The sequence below is a fragment of the Centropristis striata genome, chromosome 4 (assembly GCF_030273125.1).
Source record: "Centropristis striata isolate RG_2023a ecotype Rhode Island chromosome 4, C.striata_1.0, whole genome shotgun sequence".
NCBI classification, from domain to species: domain Eukaryota; kingdom Metazoa; phylum Chordata; class Actinopteri; order Perciformes; family Serranidae; genus Centropristis; species Centropristis striata.
In genome coordinates, this window is record NC_081520.1 from 40,753,762 (window position 1) to 40,774,268 (window position 20,507).

Sequence of the window (20,507 nt, forward strand, 5' to 3'; positions counted from 1 at the left end):
AGTTAATAACCTTATTGGGGCTGAGATGGATAAACCAAAGGAAATAAAGGCAAAATTTATCATGACCACTTTGAATCTGGCACCCAACAAATACCCCATTACAAAAAAACTAAAACTAACACTAAAACTAATAAAAAACTAAACTAAAACTAAGCATTTTCAAAAAATAAAAACTAAACTAAAACTAGAAAACTCACTCTTAAAACTAACTAAAACTAACTGAATTTGAAAACAAAAAATTAACAACGAAATTAAAACTAAAACTAATGAGAAATCCAAAACTATTATAACCTTGTATAGAGCACAGATGCATAGTACACATCAACATTATTGAGACGGAAACAAGTTTGTTCAGCCATATTAACATTTTAACCATCCAGAGTCCACGATGGCTTGAAACTTCATGCCAGTTTTTTTTTTTTTTTTGATGATGACAGGCTAAGTGAAATCAGAGATAAGGTCAAATATATTTAGGATAAAAAATATATAACTAGAAGATTCCCCCATTTTACCTCTTAAATGTTATATTTGTAACCAACATTTAAAATTCTTAATTGACCATGACTGTGTTATCTCCACACATTTGTTTGTTTGTTTTTTGCTTCTTTTTGGTTCAAAATGTTTATCCAGTAAGTAAAAGTAAAAAAAAAAAGAATAATTATCACGTCATATAGGTGAGGTTGTGCTAAAAAAAAAATTGATACCAATGGCATTCTGAACATTTTTTAAGGATTCAAAAACGGACAAAATAGCACAAAATCCCAAATGGGTTCATAATAAAAATCCTTATTGTTTGATTGGCAATGTTCTGATTTTAATTTAAGCAATCACTGGGTTAAAAACTGACATTACTGTTGGGTTACTGGATCAAAACAACCCCTCTGTTGGGTGGTTTTCTATCCATGAGTACTGGTTAAAATGAATACATTAACACCCCACTGTTACTAGATGAAGTTGACCCATTAATAATGACCACTGGTTCCTTTTAACCCCGTGTTTTTTAGTGTGAGCAGATTAAAATCAGAACATTTTCAATCAAATCGTATGGTTGCATATTTTTAAAGTCAGAAGAAAAGTCTGCAAACATTTGTACAGTGATACTCCAAAGACATCACACACAGGATTAGTTTTATCTACCTTCATAGTGCACTAACAGCAAACAGGTGGGTTACTTCAGATTTTGAGAGACCTGCAGTAATGTTATATAACATTTATAAACATTTACTCTGCTTTTTCGGAGCACAATAATTTACTCCCCCTGTGTTTTTGATGTGGAAGCCACTCAACTTACTCATCTTTTCTCAACGGATTATTTTAAAAGTGTGTCTGAATTCACAATATCTGCATAAAAGTCATCATCATTCTGTCCTTGGCTCGTGCAACCTGCATGTCTTCTTTCCGTCTGTGTAACTGGAAATTAAGTGTGTTGTAGTCATTAGTGCATTAGGACTAATGGATATGAGTTAGATTGTGTTTTCATTTCCTGGATCTTTCTCTCAAGAGGGGAATTAGAAAACAGCCACGCCTTGAAACTGAAAGTGGTAGATTGTGAGAAAAAGCTTCACTGAAAATAATGCAAATGGAAATGCAATATAAAGCAATATCTGAATGAAGAGAATCGGACAGAAACTATACTATACTATATACTATATACTATACTAAACTCTCCGAACAAAACAGATGCAACATAAACAAATGTGACTTGCTTGTTCTGATTAAACAGAGGAAAGAGTTCAAAACAAGACCAGCTTCAAGAGGGATATTAAATTATTTTATTGTGCATGATGCGTGTATGTTTACACAAACAAACATGGTGCAAGTCTATTTAAATTATAGTGGAGTGTGTGACGGCGAGCTAATCACACTTCAATCTTCAACCTGCAAAACAAATAAAAATAAGGATCGTTAACTGTGCCAACATTTTCAAGTCTACATTAGTTGTTTGCTTGATTTGGTTTTAGGTTACATCATTTCTACACTCATTGATTTATTTCCATAATGTTGTACATATTTGTGAGACTGATCTGACCACTTTAAAGCAGCTCTGTCTCTATGTTATAAGACTGTTACCTGCAACACAAGTGTAGATGTATTCTGTCTCAGCCTGATCACCTGAGAGGAAAGAAAGACAACATGAGTCAAACTTGGTTCACTTGTGTTCATCTTGTTGTGCAGCTCTACAAAGGATCACAGTGTGTCAGTGTGTGTGCTGTAAAGCAGCTATTCTCAACCTTGGGGTCGGGACCCCAATTGGGGTCGCTAGATGATTTCTGGGGGCCGCCAAATCATTTTGGAAGTCAGCTCTGTCTCCACTGTGTTAAAGTGTTCATGTGTTTTAGTCTTTTTGGTCATTTAATGTCTTTTTTTGGTCATTTTGTGTTTTTTTTAGTCATTTTGTGTCTTTTTTTGGTCATTTTGTGTCTTGTTTGGTCATTTTGTGGTTTTTTTTGTCATTTTGTGTCTTTTTTTGGTCATTTTGTGTCTTGTTTGGTCATTTTGTGTCTCTTTTGGTCATTTTGTTTCTTTTTTGGGTGATCTGAACTGTGTGATGGCCCTTGGCCATCTTGTGTTCTGTTGGCCTCTCTGTGCTCCTCCCTTCCCAGGTTTTCCCTGCCTGTCTCTCTCTCACCTCGTTAGGGAGATTCACCCCACCTGTGGCTCATCTATTAAGGCATGGCCTTTCCAAGATGGCGCCCTCTCTCTCTCCCTCTTGGAAGGCTGGTGCCTCCAGGCACACCAGCATGGTTTTGTATGGTTTGATTGGGTTCTGTTGGCTCTTTTGTTTGTCATACTCACACACACCTTACACATGCAACACCTTTCACCACACCACTGATTACTGACCTACACTTAAATTTTGTTATTTAAATAAACTTTTGGTTAATTTAACTGATTGCTGTGTGGTTCTCCCTTTTTGGTTGTGCTCTTGAACGAGCTGGGCATAACAAGTGGGGGCTCGTCCAATTTTGATCTTGGAAGTGTCAATGTTGGCACTTGTGTGGCAGTAGAATTGGGAGCCTCACAGTGGTTTGGTTTTTGTATAGTGTTAACCAGGGGGGTAAATGGTGTGATGCTCTTTGTTGACCTACATTCAGAGAGTGGTGGTTTTAAGTTGCACTGTATGTGGCTGTAGGGAGGTTGTGGCTGGAGCAGTTGTATCCCTCAGGTAGGCTGAAGTGGCAATTCTCTCACAAGGAGGGGTTGCTCTGTTTTTTGTTTTTTTGCAGGGCTGTTTGTTGTTTTGGTGTGTTGTCCGTGCGGTTAGCAGCAGTTGTCTCGGGAGCACCCCAAAGTATTGGCTGGGACAAGTGTCTTCTCCAATACGAATGGTTTTAAGGTGCATAAATACCCGCCGCCAGTACGCACATGAAGACTAGGGTGCAGTTACTTAGTTTGGGTTAGGCAGATAGGAGGGGGCGCTCCTTTGTCACTTAATCTCTCTGTGGCTGTGTACTGTGTGATTTATTGCTTTCTCTTTTGGGTGAGGTCTATGAAGTTTGCATTGCTTGTGGTTTAGGCTGACAGTATGGATACTGAGCACAGTAATACACTAGTTTCTGAGTTCCTCCAGCGACCATCTCGTAGCACTTTAGCTCAGTTTGCCAAATCAGATCTGGTGGACTTGGCAGTACACTTGGGTTGGTCTAAAGATAAGGGGGTGCCAAAAAAGGCTGAGCTACGGGTTATTATTGAGGGGCTGGCTATGTCTGCCAATCTTTTGGAGGTGGCTCAGGCTCCAGTAGCTCTTGTGGGTCCAAGTGTTGGGAATGGGGCTTGGTCGTTTGAGCAGTGTCTGCAATTAGAGAGGGAAAAGGCGAAACTGGAGCGGGAGAGGTTTCACTTTGAGTTGGAGCAGGAAAAGCTGAGGGCTGCAGCAGCGTTGGAGAAGGAAAGAGTTAAAGTAGAACGACTGAGGTTGAAGCTAATGGATGAGGGTAGAAGTGTGGCTACAGGGATGCATCGTGGCTTCGATGTTACTGAAGGGTTGCGTTTGTTACCAAAATTTGATGAAAAAGACCCTGACACATTTTTTGCATTGTTCGAACGGGTAGCAGGCATGAGGGGCTGGTCGGATGCCCACCAGACTTTAATGCTGCAGTGTATATTCACAGGCAAGGCCCAGAGAGCTTTCTCTGCTCTCAGTTCTGTGGACAGTGCTAGTTATAGCAAGGTTAAAGCTGCAGTCCTTAAAGCATACGAGCTGGTGCCAGAAGCTTATAGGCAGAGATTTAGAAGCTGGAAGAGGAGAGACCAGCAAACCCATGTTGAGTTTGTTCAAGAGATTCTGACTCATTTCAGTCGGTGGTGTTCGGCATCCAGTGTGGAGTCGTATGAGGATTTGGTTGACCTGATTGTGTTAGAACAGTTCAAGAGTTCGGTGCCTGTCCAGCTAGCCACCTACATTACTGAAAAGAAGGTTAAAACGGCAGCCGCAGCGGCAGTGTTGTCAGACGAATATGTTTTAACGCATGGTAATGGTTTAGCTGGTGGCCAGGGCCAGAGAGAGGGACAATGGAGGGATAGCTCTAGGTTTAAGCCCAATAGGCCTTCAGTTGCTCATGAGGTTTCTCATGCTGCTGTCAGACATGTCCCAGGGACAGATGGGAGGTTTGATCCAGGCAGGACTTGTCATGCCTGTAAGAACAAGGGACACTGGAAAGGGGAGTGTACAATTAGCAAAGCTGGTCAGAAATCAGCAGGTACCAGTGTGTATGTGAAGCCAGCTGGCCTGGTGACTTCTATACTTCAAGCTAACATGTCTGAATCTGTTCGTCCACCAGGGACCATGTCATCTAAGAATGTGGATGAGTTGTATACACCTTTTTTTTCAGATGGTTTTGTGTCTTTAGATGGACAGGGGAAGGTACCTGTTAGGATTCTGAGGGACTCGGGAGCTAATCAGAGTCTTATCTTGAGTAGTGTGCTGCCTTTTTCAGCCCATACAGCTACTGGAGGAAAAGTTTCTGTACTGGGTGTTGGGATGGTTACACTCTGGGTTCCTGTTCATCGTTTCCATCTTGATTCTGATTTGGTGTGTGGTGAAGTTGATGTAGCCATCCGTCCTGAGCTGCCAATACAGGGGGTTGATGTCATCCTGGGCAATGATTTGGCAGGGTCAAGGATCTGGAAAGAGGGTCCACCACTTGTGTATGTGGGTTCAGTCTTGCAGGTCCCTAAAGACCCTGAGGGGTGTGCTAAAGAAAGCCCTAAAGTGTCTTCCTCCTGTGCTGTGACTCGGGCCAGGAGTAAAGCTCTGTCAGAACAGTCTGAGCTTTCTGAACAGGGTCAGTCTTCTCGGGCAGGTGTCTCTGAGGGACAGGAGTCATGTAAGTTCTTTTCTAGTCCGTTGCCTGTATTTTCTAGGGAGGAGTGCCTCAAGGAACAGGCTGTAGATCTTACACTGGGGCCTTTGTTTGAGATGGTTTGTTCAGAGGGTGATCCCAAGAGTTTCTCTAGTGGTTATTTTCTCAGCGATGGGTTATTGTTGAGGAAGTGGACTCGTGTGGTGAGTGGGGTACAGGTTGACAGTGTGGTCCAGGTCGTAGTTCCTTCCAAGTTCAGAGACATGGTGTTGAGCACTTCACATGATGGTGTGGCAGGCCATCTTGGCATAAAGAAAACGTATGATAAAGTGCTTCGCCATTTTTTCTGGCCTCGACTTAAAAGGGATGTTGCTAACTATTGTAAAACCTGTAAAACATGTCAACTAACAGGAAAGCCCAACCAGAATCTGAAGCCAGCTCCCCTGTACCCAATCCCTGTTGTGGAGAAGCCTTTTGAGTATCTGTTGCTTGACTGTGTGGGCCCGCTTCCAAAGAGTAAGATGGGTAACCAGTACCTATTGACAGTGATGTGTAAGAGTACACGTTATCCTGCTGCTTTCCCATTGCGCTCGATAAAGGTCAAACCAGTGCTGAAGGCACTTACTTCCTTTATTTCAACTTTTGGTGTTCCAAAGATAGTGCAAACGGACCAGGGCAGTAATTTCATGTCTCATACTTTTTCCCAGGTGTTAAAACAGCTGAGGGTTGAACATCATGTCTCTAGCGCCTATCATCCGGAGTCTCAGGGTGTTCTGGAACGTTTTCATCAAACGTTAAAATCTATGTTGCGTTCCTACTGTACTGAACTTTCTCAGGATTGGGAAGAAGGCCTGCCATGGTTATTGTTGGCAATAAGGGAGGTTTCGCAGACCAGTACGGGTTTCAGTCCAAATGAGCTAGTGTTCGGTCACTCTGTCCGGGGGCCGCTAGCAGTTCTGGGAGGGGATGTGAAACCTGAGGAGCCTCCTGGAAATGTTTTGAATTATGTGAATGACTTTCGTCGTCGACTGTACATTGCTTGTGCTACTGCTCACAAGAATCTTGGTGCAGCGCAAAGAAAAATGAAGGAGGGCTTCGACCAAAAAGCTGAGTTTCGGCTGTTTGAGCCAGGGGACCAGGTTCTGGTTTTGTTACCTGTGATTGGTTCACCATTTCAGGCAAGGTTTAGCGGGCCTTACACAGTGAAAAGTAGGATGTCTGAGAGGGATTATTTGATTGCCACACCTGACAGGAGGAAGAAAGTGCAGTGGTGTCATGTAAACCTGTTGAAATCCTTTTTGACTCCCTCTGCCATGAAGGATAGTGACACACTTCCTTTAGGTGATGTTCCTAAGCCCGTGGCCACAGCTGGTGCTGGGATTTTGGACGATTTCGATGTTCCCTCTGAGCCCATTCTGACTGGAAAGCTTAAAAATTCAGAGTATCTAAACAATCTTCCCAGTCAGTTTAGTTATCTTTCAGATGCTCAGCAGGAAGATCTGGTGAAATTGCTGCTGTCTCATTTGTCTCTCTTTTCAGATACGCCATCATGCACTAACATGATTGAGCATGACATAGAGGTGGGGGATGCTCTGCCGGTGAGGCAACATGCTTACAGGATGCTAGTAGAAAAGCGTCAGCGTATGGAAAAGGAGGTGGAGTATTTGCTGCAACATGGGTTGGCAGAACCATCATGCTCAGGCTGGGCTTCTCCATGTTTGTTGGTAGCTAAGGCAGATGGGTCAGACAGATTTTGCACAGATTTCAGGAAGGTTAATGCGGTCACCAGGCCTGATTGTTATCCACTGCCTCGCATTGAGGACTGCATTGATCAAGTAGGTGGTGCCAAATTTGTGACCAAACTGGATCTTTTGAAAGGTTATTGGCAGGTGCCACTGACTGCCAGGGCTAAGGAGATCTCATCATTTATTACACCATGGGGTTTGTTTTCTTATTCGGTCATGCCATTTGGTCTTCGAAATGCCCCAGCAACATTTCAGCGTCTCATGAACAAAGTGTTAGCTGGTTTAGCAGGGTGTTCAGCTTATTTGGATGACGTTGTGGTGTTTAGTGAGACGTGGGAAACTCATGTTCAGCGCTTGTGTGCAGTGCTTGACCGGTTGACTCAGGCAAATTTAACTGTCAATTTAGCAAAGTGTGAGTTTGCAAAAGCGACCATAACTTATCTGGGGAAGGTGGTTGGTCAGGGGGAAGTTCGTCCAGTGCAGGCGAAGGTGGAGGCCATTCTCAACTACCCAGTACCAGCATCTAAGAAGGAACTGATGCGGTTCCTTGGGTTGGTGGGGTATTATCGTAGCTTCTGCCCCAACTTCTCAACTGTGGTGGCTCCACTGACAAACCTACTTAAGAAAAATATGCCTTTTGACTGGTCCTCTTATTGTCATACTGCATTTAAATGTGTAAAAAGTTTGTTATGCTCTGCTCCTGTGCTCTCAGCTCCAGTCTTCCACAAACCTTTTAAAATCCAGGTGGATGCCAGTGAAGTTGGTGCTGGGGCTGTGCTCCTGCAGGAAGGGGAGGGGGCAGTTGATCATCCTGTGTGTTTTTTCTCACGTAAGTTCAACTGTCACCAGCTGAATTATTCAGTAATTGAAAAGGAGACTCTCGCGTTGATTTGGGCCCTGAAATTTTTTGAAGTGTATGTTGGCCCATCTCTGCCCGTGACCATTTACACTGACCATAACCCTTTGACCTTTTTGAGCAGCATGCACAATGCCAATAGTAGGCTTATGAGGTGGTTGCTATTTTTACAGCCTTACACCTTGAATGTATGTCACATCAAAGGAAGCGATAATGTAATGGATTTTGCACAAGTCCCTGTTAGTGGGGTCTTGTGTTTAAGGGGGGGGGTGTGATGGCCCTTGGCCATCTTGTGTTCTGTTGGCCTCTCTGTGCTCCTCCCTTCCCAGGTTTTCCCTGCCTGTCTCTCTCTCACCTCGTTAGGGAGATTCACCCCACCTGTGGCTCATCTACTAAGGCATGGCCTTTCCAAGATGGCGCCCTCTCTCTCTCCCTCTTGGAAGGCTGGTGCCTCCAGGCACACCAGCATGGTTTTGTATGGTTTGATTGGGTTCTGTTGGCTCTTTTGTTTGTCATACTCACACACACCTTACACATGCAACACCTTTCACCACACCACTGATTACTGACCTACACTTAAATTTTGTTATTTAAATAAACTTTTGGTTAATTTAACTGATTGCTGTGTGGTTCTCCCTTTTTGGTTGTGCTCTTGAACGAGCTGGGCATAACAACTGTGCGTGTGAGATTCTGTTCAGTGAGCGGGGGTCGCGGACAACATGCATATTAAATTGGGGGTCGCGACTCAAAAAGGTTGAGAACTACTGCTGTAAAGTGCAGTGAAGGAGGTTTAGAGAGGACTGATTTACTTGGCTGGTAGTAGTCGTAGATCTTGACCACGGCTGGCTTCAGGTTCTGCACTGGGACCTCCTGTATGAGCTCTAAGCTGTAGTTGATGGGTATTCCATTTGGTAACTGTTGGGGGAAAAAAACAGACGACACAATCAGCAAAAAGTCTGCAGAGCGTCATCTTTTGTTCCTCACTGTGAAGTCCTCTCACCTCCTGTATGTACACCAGAACATGATCGTCTTTCACGTCAACGCGATCCACCAGCAGGGCTCCTTTGAGCTGTGAGGAGACGATAATCAGCTGGTGCTTCATCAACAACAGAGGAAAATTATTCTGTTTCCTCTAAAGGTGAAAGTAATAACTCACCCACTCCAAAGACTCGGGGTCGGGGACGAATCCAGAGAGCAATTTGATGTCCAGGATCACCATGTTTGTACCGTTCTCCTTTCCACTATATCTGTAAAGCAAGTACAATAAAACTGTGATGTGAGTTTTAACTACCAAGTTGGAAACATTCCTCTCCCGAGTCCGCCCACCAACAGTTACATGGCTCGTCAGTATTATGTGCAACGTGAATCTGCTTGCGTACAGGGCCTTTAGCTTTAGGGTGAGTTTGGGTTTCCTGCTGGAGCAGTTGGCCTCTGGTTTGACCATAACGCTGAAGGTTGTGACATCCTTGGGAGTTGGGATGTTATAACGAAGAGAAATCTGGAAAAGAAGTGCACAAGGATAAATCAATTTACATAAAAAGTAAACTAGAATCTCCTGAATTTGTTTTGCAATATCTTTATAGCTCTGTTTGTATTATACTTATCAACCTGGATCGTACACAGTCATAATGAACTTTTTAAAGCTAATGATCCTTCTTACCAAATTTCCAAATGTTTCAAACTTTCTATACACGTTTCACTTTCCTCCCAATCATTGAAGAAAATCCTTCCATACTGTAACAAGATGACCTCATAATAAACAAAGTACAGTGCGGGTGTCACTTCCAAACACTGTGTACACTGCAAAAAAGGGTTGTCTAAAAACCAGATAAAAACACTAAATCTGAGGGAAATTATCTTGCTGCATGGACAGATAATTTCACTTGACAAAATTTCTTAAATTAAGATTGTTAAATCTAGAAATAAGCATGTTGAACACTTAAAATAAGAAATTAACTCTTAAAACAAGATAAATGATCTAACACTTCTAACTCTACAGTTTTTTGTTTTAATCTTGGTAAGAAACAAATAATTTGCAGTGCACTCTGCTCGGGCCAGTTCATCGCATAGCTTTAATTTATCTTGTTTTAAGAGTTAATTTCTTATTTTAAGCCTACAACATGCTTATTCCTCGATTAATAATCTTAATTTAAGAAATATTGTCAAGTAAAATTATCTGTCCATGCAGCAAGATAATTTCCCTTAGATTTAGTGTTTTTATATTGTTTTTAGAAGCCCATTTTTTGCAGTGCATAACTACTGGGCTGTTGGGGTTTAGTTACAGTTGTATATTAGCAGTGTCTGTAGTGGTGTGTATTATATCACAAAGAAACAGGTGAAGCTGCAGGGACCACTGACCTGCATTGCAGCACATGTAGTGCCCTTCACCTCCAGGCTGAACTTTCCTGTCGTGTCCTGCAGCAGCTTCTCCTGGTAGAGCAGTTTGTTGTCCTGGTTCACATCAAACGTCATCTTGCCACTGGGAGATTGGACCGTCACTGTACTGGAACCCTCCGGACTGAACACCCGAGTGGAGTAGAGAGACAGAGCCTGCAGAGCTGTCACTGTGTCCTACAACACACACACACATGTACATTCATACATACAGCAGCTTTCATATGTGGGACTTGACAAGACGAGACATTTCGTTTCTTATGCACTGGTCCATTTGGAGGTTTTGGGCTGTTTTTGTCCAATAACATGTCTCCTTTCAGAATAGGTGAAAGAAAACATCCAAAACAAACAAGTGTATATTTAACCATATTTGATCCATTTGTGCCTGTAGATTTCTTCTAAATTCACTCGGTCTAAAGTCTAAACGCTGTCATCACAGCATTGTTCGAAAGCTCCAACTCTCCTGCACAATATTATGTGTTTTATATGTTCTATATTGTTATTGCTGTGAATTAGATTCAATATTTTGTCCTCAGATAGTCATTTCCCATCAGAATATATGAAATATTTAAAGGCCGTCTTCTCAAAATAAGTTTTTTCTCATAAATCTCAATTTACCAGTTTTATTCCTAACTATATTCTGAAGGTTTTCACAGAGGGGTTTGTCTATATCTCATTCATACCCTGATTATTACAATTTTGTTCATTTTGTCATTATTACAATTTTGTTCATTTTGTCATTATTACATTTTGTTCCTAAAACATGACAGAAATAGTTTTTTATGGTAGTTGACAGTGTTTCCTGAAAAAAGAAGATATTCCATTTCCCTGTATTAAAAACTTTGAATCTCATATATAAACAAAATAAAACAATAAAAAGAAATTTGCTTAATCTTATGTTCAGATGTATGTCCTGTACATATTTGCAAATCAGTTTAATTAATTAATTAGTTTATGAAAAACTGTTGTTTTTTTCAGATGCACGGTTGTCGTAAAAGATAGTGTTGAAATGGTGAGGCACAGGTATTTATATATATATACACTACCGGTCAAAAGTTTTAGAACACCCCAATTTTTCCAGTTTTTTTATTGAAAATCAAGCAGTTCAAGTCAAATCAACAGCTTGAAAGGGTACAATTTTGGGCTATTTTGTCCATTTTTGAATTCTTTTCATGTCTTTGTAAGTCATTTTGTGTCTTTTTTTGGTCATTTTGTGTCTTTTTTAAGTCATTTTGTGTCTTTTGGTGTCTTTTTTGGTCATTTTGTGTCTTTTTTTAGTCATTTAGTCCAACATAAAATGTGATTTTGAATCTTTTTTTTACTTTCAAAACACTATCATGCTCAATAAAGAATTTTAAATGTTGCAAATGTGCATTAATTTCAGAGTACACTGAGACATTAAACTGCATCATTTTCAATTAAATTCTGGAAAAGTTGGTGTGTTCTAAAACTTTTGACCAGTAGTGTATATAACTTTGTTTGTTCATCATTTTTGTCATAGGAGAGAAAACTGCAGTTTTTTCTATAAGTTCAGGTGTTTGGGCCGTACCTGTGTGGAGGAGAAGCCTCCATAATAGTTCTGCTGCCCCGTCAGCCATCTGACGATGCGAGAGGCGTAGCCCAGGTCTTCAGCAGCAGGAGAGGCACTGAGTTTAGCCAGCAGCACGTAGGAGCTGATCTCCACAGACAGAGAGGCTGAAGTGTCTGCTGCTGTCTGAGACCAGTGGATGAAGCCTCCTAAAACAGACAGACAGACGGACGGACAGACAGACAAACAGACGCACACACACACACACACACAGGCACGAGGTGAGCTGCATTCACAGTAATAAAGCCACAATGATTCAGGGGGTTGACGGATTAACAACTGCAAACTCGTGTGTCAGTCTCCCTCACTTATTAGAAAAAAGTTTATAGAAGAAAAACATAAAGTCTAAAAAACGTAGCTGGAGCCTACACAGCAAAATCTGTAGTGTTGTTTTTTCAGTGTTAATAATTTTGAGTTAGTGGGTGTTGATTTTGGAGTTGTTTTAACACTTTAACACAAGCAAGTTACATGTTAACACTTGACACCTGAGTTAGATTCACTTCAGTTGGAGTTGATTTTCAGATTTTGTGACTTGTATGTTCGGCTAAAGACAGAATGCTCTTTTAATGTATCGTAAAACAAAACAATGAATGTTAATTATCACATTAGTGAAAGGAAATAACATGATTTTAGGGTTAAAAAATACACTTTAATGTGTCAAAGTAACACAATGAATGTTAAAAATTAACACTCACAGGGAAAGAGAATAACACAATTTTAGCGTTGAAAATACACTTTAATGTGTCGTAAAATAACACGATGTATGTTAAAAATTAACACTCTAATTAACACACAATTTGGAGTTAAAAGTGCACCTATGTGGTGTCATAAAACAACACCAAGGGTGTCAAATATTCAACACTATTAAAGAGTTAAAATATTAACACTTTTTAAAGTGTAATTTTAACTCAGAATCCGTGAGAACTATATAAACTCAGAAAAATTGTTAAATTTAACACTCTGTGAGTTGAATTAACACTCCTGATTTTGCTGTGTAGCACAGCTGAAGACAGAATAAAGAGTTAAATTCTCTGGAGATGACTGATTTTCTTAGTGTCACACAAAAGTTTGTATACTGTATAACCACAATTTCTCCTTACTTTTCGCAATTTCTAAAACTAGCTTTTTCTGCCCTCACATTGTCTAAATTTGACATACATTTCAGTAATAAGGTGAAAGTTTTACTTGTGTCTCACCTTCCTGTATTGCAACAGTGTCGAGGTGCTTCAGCAGCTCAGCACGGGTCTCCATGTCTCCTGCCAGAGTGAAGACGTACGCCAGCAGAGCTGTAGTGTAGGTGTTGCTGAGGTCGCTGGTGGACTCCTTCAGGCAGGACAGGCTCTCCTTCACCACAGGGTTCTGGAAAAGATTCAGTATAATCATAAATATTATAACCTATATAAGTATATTCCGTTTGATGTTGTCTTTAACCACTGCTTTTTGGACTTCACTGCTTTCTATATTCAGGAAAACTTGAAGACAAAGACTTCAGTCTCAAGTGAGAACAGAACTGAGTCAGTTTCTGTTTGGAATCGTTTATTTTTCATTGATCTCTTCTTTGGATGTTGTATATTTTCTATGGTTGATATCCCTGCTTGTGTAATTTAGCTGCTCACTAGTGATGGAGCTTAATGAAGCTTCATTTGGACATCACTACTGCAAACTGCAGCCAGTTAGCAGAGCTTGTTGGTTCATCAAACTCTTCCAGGTTTTAGAATAAAAGCAGCTGTCAGGTTATGTTCTGCAATAGTGCATGTCAACATTTTTTTTTCTTTTTTTACATTTTCATAATGCGAAACTTTACAGAGCCGTCACTCCACATCAAACATGACAATTGCTCCGACACAAAACATTAGCATCCGTAAAATTCTGTTAAATAATTCTGTGTAAAAATCAGTTTAGTGAATGAAAAAACATGAATTGAAAAATGAAGTGGAGGAGAAGCTACATGGGTTGCATTCAAATGAATTCTTACTACTTATATATTGCTTTTTTGTATGTTTTAATAAGACCTATAGACATAGAAGGTTTCATTCTTCTACAGCTACTACTACATAATACTGGAGTTTTCTGTGTTTATTGAAACATTTACCACTGCAACACACAAGGCTGTAAATTAAAATGTACACTAATATTAAAATACAGTCAGAGAGTAATGAGATACTCCAACTTGTTGTTTTCTTTCTTAATTTTCTGTGTAAAAGTTTGTTTGTGTATTTTTTCCATCAAGCGGTTTACAGTTAAAGCAGCATGAGATATCTGTGCTGAAAGGACTCGACTCACATCTACAGATGAATTCATCTCCAGGAAGGCAGCAGTGATGTAAGCACTGAGAGTCACTTCATCAGACACACCGCCCTGTAAAGAGGAAGCATCATATACATGACACAAGTCTAACCTTCTGTAGTTTCAGCTATCATCAGTCCTTTTCAAACACTCTCAAGTAGGACTTTTATTACCTTCATTCTGTTGTTAAAGAGCTTTCCTAACCGCTCAAAACAGCCATTTTCTCGTTGTCTCATTTTCAGCCAATTCATAGACTCTTCGATCTTTGTTGGGTCGATGTAGACGAAAGACTGGGCTTTAGCAAACGCTCTCATCACAAACGCAGTCAGCCTGAGGAAATGAAATCAAAGGTAGACAGTAAATCCCCTGTGTTACTCATGGGTAAACATGGTGGCGCCCGGTACGGCAGCGGCTGCTTCGGCTCCCGGCAACACAGTAACACAGCAACATCGCAATCGAGAGCTCAGCGAAACGGCGCAAGAACTGTATATGACCGGAAAATTATGTTAAGTTTGAGAAAATTCAGTGTTTTAGACACTGAAAACTCAGAGATATGGATCACTCTACAAAGCCTTGGTCTGCTACGCCGGTTAGACCCAGCGGCCGAGTCTCCCAACAACACAGGCCGCCCATGGAGACACCGGAGGCGGTGTGAGAGGAAACAGAAGCGCGGCTGCCGTGGCGGACTTACGGCTAAGCTAAAAGCTAATCCGTTTCGATCGCCGCTTCCCTCCATCCTGCTCGCCAACGTACGCTCCCTGGAAAGCCAACTGGACCAACGAGACGTGGCTAAACTCATCTGTCCCTGATGCCGCCATTAGCATGGACGGGCTAACAACATTCAGAGCCGACAGGAGCCATGCTCTCACAGGTAAAACCCGGGGGGGTGGCGTCTGCATCTACACTAACAACAGCTGGTGTAACAACTCTACCCTGGTCTCCAGTCATTGCTCTGTGGGTTAGGGTTATGATTGTGAAATGCAGACCCTTCTACCTACCTCGGGAATTCACCATCGTCATTATTATTGCTGTGTACATTCCACCCAGCGCCAACACCAAGCAAGCGTTAAGTACTCTCTACTATGCCATCAGTGACATGCAAGCCACATACCTGGAAGGTGTTTTTATTGTTGCTGGGGACTTTAACCAGGCCAACATGAAGACTGTTCTTCCTCATTTCCATCAGCATGTGGATTTTGCTACCAGAGGAAAAAACACACTGGACTTGGTTTATACCAACATCAAGAAGGCCTTCAGAGCAGCCCCCCATCCCCATCTTGGCTCCTCAGACCATCTCTCTGTCATGCTAATTCCAGCATACCAGCCTTTGCTCACCAGAGAAAAACCTGCTGTGAAGAAGGTGAGAGTGTGGCCTGAGGGAGCTATGTATTCACTGCAGGACTGTTTTGAGTGCACTGAGTGGGGCATGTTCAGAGAGGCTGCAACGGACAGTCAGCAGATAGATGTGGAGGAGTATGCTGCTTCTGTGTCTGACTACATCCAGTGGTGCATGGAGGAAGTCACTGCAATAAAAACTATAGTCACACGGGCCAACCAGAAACCTTGGATGACTAGGGAGGTGCGCACAAGACTGGGGGAGCGAAATGCTGCCTTCAAATCTGGTGATGCGTCGACTCTCAGATCAGCGAGAGCCAATCTGAACCGTGCCATCAGGGTAGCAAAACGTGCCCACAGCCAGAAGATCCAAGGTTTCTTCCAAGACTCCAGCAAAACCAGACAACTGTGGCAGGGCATCCAGACTGTCACGGGCTATAAAACTACACCTTCACCCTACCAAGATGACATCAGCTTCCTCAATGAGCTCAACAATTTCTTCGGAAGGTTTGAAGCTCTGAACAACACCACCGCGAGCAAAGCTACCCCCCACCCTGATGAACAGGCCCTCAGGCTTGAAACCACTGCTGTGCGGAGAGCACTGAGGAAGGTCAATGCACGGAAGGCTGCAGGCCCTGACAACATCCCAGGACGGCTGATCAAGGAGTGTGCAGACCAGCTGGCCCATGTGCTCACGGACATTTTCAACACCTCACTGAACCAGGCCGTTGTCCCTTCATGCTTTAAGTCAGCCACCATCGTCCCAGTGCCCAAGAAACCAACCATCACATGTCTTAACGACTTTCGCCCTGTTGCACTAACATCCACCATCATGAAGTGCTTCAAGCGGGTGGTTAAGGACCACATCCTCTCCATACTGCCCCCATCATTCGACCCGTTCCAGTTTGCATACCAGCCAAATCGCTCCACTGAGGATGCCATCTCCACTGCTCTCCACCTGAGCCTGGAACACTTGGAGGAGAAAAATACCCACGTCCGGATGCTGTTTCTGGACTTCAGTTCAGCATTCAACACGATCATCCCCCAGGACTTGGTATGCAAACTGGGCCCCCTGGGACTCAACACCCGCCTGTGCAACTGGCTGCTGGATTTCCTCACCGACAGAACGCAATCTGTCCGTGTGGGGAACAACACCTCAAGCGTTATCTCCCTGAGCACAGGCATCCCCCCAGGGCTGCGTCCTGAGCCCCCTGCTCTTCACCCTTATGACCCACGACTGTCGTCCCAGATACAACACCAACCACATACTGAAGTATGCGGATGACACAACAGTCGTGGGCCTCATTAGGGACAATGATGAGCTGGCCTACAGAGAGGAGGTGCAATATCTGGTGGACTGGTGTAGGGTGAACAACCTGCTCCTGAACGTCGACAAGAAAAAAAAGAGATCATCGTCGACTTCAGGAGATCCCGACCCAACCACACACCACTCCTCATCAATGACACAGCGGTGGAGGTTGTCAGCAGCACTAAGTTCCTGGGGGTGCACATCACAGACAACCTAGGCTGGTCACTCCACACTACCTCCCTGGTGAAGAGAGCTCAGCAGCGCCTGCACTTCCTGCGACGGATGAGAAGAGCCTCCCTCCCCCCTCCCATCCTCTCCACCTTCTACAGAGGGACCATCGAGAGCCTTCTGACCAGCTGCATCTCTGTCTGGTCTGGGAGCTGCAAGGCCTCAGATTGGAAGTCTCTGCAGAGGGTGGTGAGGACAGCCGAGAAGATCATCGGGACTCCACTCCCCCCCATCCAGGACATGGCACACAGGCGCTGCTTAGCCAGAGCTCACCAGGTCCTCTCAGACCCCACCCACCCCCACCATGGACTGTTCTCCCCACTGGCGTCTGGCAGGAGGTTCCGCAGCATCCGCTGCAGAACAACCAGATTCAGCAACAGTTACTTCCCCCTCGCCATCAGACTGCTTAACACCAAATAACCCTGCCTGTAAAGGAAAATTATAATAATCATCTGTGTAATAATTCAGACACTGCTGCTAACTTTGAGGGTGCAATAATTCAATAATTCATGTACATATTGGACACCTTTAGTTTTATTTTTATACAAGTTTTTATATATATTTATATAGATATATTTATTGTGACAGTCCACAGTATGTATTTATTAACAGGTTCTGCTCACCAGTTTTGTGTTATGTGTACTGCAGAAAGCCAAGCAAAGATATTTCGTTGCTAGATTCACTGTTGTGTTTTTTGTGCAATGACAATAAAGAAAGTCTAAGTCTAAGTCTAAGTCTAAGTCTAAATCATCGAAAAAAAAGACAAGAAGAAGCACTTGTCTCTTCTTAATCACAATATACTAAACATGAAGCTTGTACGGGCTAATTCATGCATTAATCAGAAACACTTGAACAAACTTGAGTTCACATTGGTGGTACAACTGTGAAGAAACTACAGTGTGAGTGATAAAACGGTTTAAGAAAGAGTAAACTTTCTGTCAGGATAAACGGTTTCATGTTATTACATGGTGAATGTTGCACATTATGTACATATATAGTTATTGTTTATGGATGATTGACAGGTTATGTTCTCACCAAGTGTTTCCTGTTCCTGTTCCAAATGTGCTGTAAGCACCGTCGTGGTGTTTGTAGTTCAGCTGTCTCTGGTAGACTGAACGACAGCAGGAACAAGCTTATTATGATAAACACAGATTTAAGTCTATAATTTCAGGTAATTTAGTTAATGATGTCTCTGAGTGAATGTGCAAAACAAGTTTTTGAGGTCATGCTATATCAATGTAATTTTCTTGAGGGGTTTTGACCATTTTTATGCATCCTCGAATAGAAAATAAACTACCTAATTCTGCATCAAATGTGTGTAATGAAGGGTATCAACCCAAAACTTGCTGCAACAACTTATGTGACATATTTGAGCTGGGCATTGTCTTCAGAAACAGTGATGTTCTGAACCTTTATACACCTTGATAGGTTTAATTAAATAACTTCATTGATTATTTAAGTCATTTTAATTAGAGATGTATGACCAGAACTATACCCACAGTGCTTAGCTGAATCTCAAATTAATCTTCAGGTTCCAGCTTTCAGATGATGTTCACCACTTCTATATGGCATCTATTGTTGACCTAATATGTCCCCCTAAACACCCACCGCCCAACTCCCCCAATTCTCTATAAAAGGAGGTGGAATGATAGGAGTTTTGGTCACTTGTGAAGTAAGCAGCGTTCATTTTTCCTTGGTGATGGTTTGGCCGTCCAGTCTAATTTAACTTTTTTGTTGTCGGGCAGAGGGTTCCTTTTTCATTGGAGCGAGTTACTCCTCCTCACTTTAGTGTTTGTGAGCTTTTATTGGGTGTTCATGCTTGTTATCTACTATATAAAGTAAACAAAGGCTCACCGCTGGTCAGGAAGTGTGCTGCCTTCTCCTTGATGGCCGGGGTCAGCTGCTCTGTGTTTTTCAGGTACTCGAGGATGTAAATGTTGGGAGCCAAGAGCGCCATGTTCTGCTCACCGCATCCATACGGCATCTGCAGCAGCCCGTCCAGGTTCTTCAGCGCTCGGCCCAGAATGTCACCTGCACAAACACACTGACTCACTAACGCTGCTAATGTGACTCACCTTGACCTTTAATTTATGAATAGGCTTGAAGATCGGACTTTTAATTTCTTTTGGAGGTTGTAGCAGAATCACTGTTAAGGCTACAGCAGGAAGTGACATCATATTAAATGTCACTTCCTGCTGTAGTGATGTCCAAATGTAGCTTCATAAACATTAAGTTGTGTTTGTTTAAACCACTAACTGACCCTCCTGGTTTAAAGGAAAAGGCTAAAGAAATGCCAATCCAGTGTGCTTGCATGTGCCATAGATATCCATTTTTTTTATCCATGCCCTTGTCACTGAGGCTGCGAGGAAATATAACAAAAATGAACTAAACAAAAGTGAATATATTAGTTTACCCAGGACTGAAAATGAAGCACGGGCAGATCCATCAATCACATTCTCAGGGAGTTGTAGTTCTACTTCCTCTGTCAAAGCCTTCCCTGTGGACAGACAGAGAACAAACACTGATCAGCACTAAAACCACAAGAATGTCATCTAGGTTTAAAGGATGGTGAGTGGATCACGAATTGAAACAGGTCAGACTGGAAATAAGATGGATCTACACCATGAAACAATTAAGTCAATCTGAGACCCCTGAGCTAAACGTGGCCATAATCACAATGAAACTAGGAGCAAATCCACAAGTAGTGAATGTCTCTTTTACGTTTTTTACTACAATAGACTCAACTCCTCTTAACTTACAGTATTTGTCTTGCCTGGTGTAAACAGACTGACCTTTAGGGCAGAGCAGCCAGTTGTGGGCCTTTGTCATCTCAGTTCCTTCAACCTGAAAGGGAAGAAATGATGTGAGTTCTAGGATCATCTTTTTCTTTGTCATCTTGTTTTTAAGGTACCTACCTTCACTATGAGAGATTTTGTGACCACGTCAATGCGACCTCTGTCTGGCACGCTCACAATCTCGTTATCACATGAAGCGTGGGACGACACCGCCTCAGCCGCCACCGTCACATTCACAACCCCTGAAAAAACATCCACAAACACAGTGTAAAAGTTGATTAAGAATTTTTTTTTTTAGTCCAACAGCCTAGCCTGGGTATACCCAGACTGCCTTGTGCGCTCAAATTTAATTTCGAACCTCCATCCAGTCTGGAAACTAGAGAGAGATCTTAGCCCTGTTTTAGGGATCCAATCACAGAGCGGGGAGGGACGGCAAGACGATGACGCGTACTACTCGGCACTTGGAAGCTTGTAGTTTTCCGGATCCAACATGGCTGCTGCAGACGCGAAACTCTCTTTAGCTGTAGATGGTGTTTTAAATAGTTTAGAGCGAAAGTTGAAAGGCGAAAGGTCTCTCGGCGGCTCCGCTGTCCCCCGGCTGGTAGCGAGATCACCGGTATTAGCGGTCTCGGCGGCTCGTTGCGCCGAGCCGCCGAGACCGCCGGTCA

At 42.6% G+C, this 20,507-nt stretch overlaps 1 protein-coding gene across 3 annotated transcripts in view; it reads right to left on the reverse strand.

Annotated features, from left to right (window-relative positions):
- Positions 1–1,749: 1,749 nt before the first annotated feature.
- The window catches only part of LOC131969682 (alpha-2-macroglobulin-like), a 36,575-nt gene continuing 17,817 nt past the window's right edge, over positions 1,750–20,507 (reverse strand). Inside the window, exons 21-36 of one of the 3 annotated variants that reach the window (XM_059330816.1) lie at positions 19,960–20,081; positions 19,837–19,888; positions 19,458–19,541; positions 18,899–19,075; positions 18,080–18,155; positions 14,346–14,502; positions 14,170–14,244; positions 13,083–13,245; positions 11,848–12,035; positions 10,263–10,475; positions 9,284–9,402; positions 9,061–9,151; positions 8,905–8,973; positions 8,714–8,819; positions 2,071–2,112; positions 1,750–1,878 (exon numbers count right to left, since the gene is read on the reverse strand). In XM_059330816.1, the coding sequence (XP_059186799.1) occupies positions 1,874–1,878; positions 2,071–2,112; positions 8,714–8,819; positions 8,905–8,973; positions 9,061–9,151; positions 9,284–9,402; positions 10,263–10,475; positions 11,848–12,035; positions 13,083–13,245; positions 14,170–14,244; positions 14,346–14,502; positions 18,080–18,155; positions 18,899–19,075; positions 19,458–19,541; positions 19,837–19,888; positions 19,960–20,081 (1,739 nt within the window). In that variant the 3' untranslated portion in view covers positions 1,750–1,873. Of the gene's footprint in view, positions 1,879–2,070; positions 2,113–2,182; positions 2,210–8,669; positions 8,820–8,904; positions 8,974–9,060; positions 9,152–9,230; positions 9,403–10,262; positions 10,476–11,847; positions 12,036–13,082; positions 13,246–14,169; positions 14,245–14,345; positions 14,503–18,079; positions 18,156–18,898; positions 19,076–19,457; positions 19,542–19,836; positions 19,889–19,959; positions 20,082–20,507 lie in introns of those variants that run through there. The other 2 variants (XM_059330815.1, XR_009394142.1) reach the window with 2 other exon arrangements.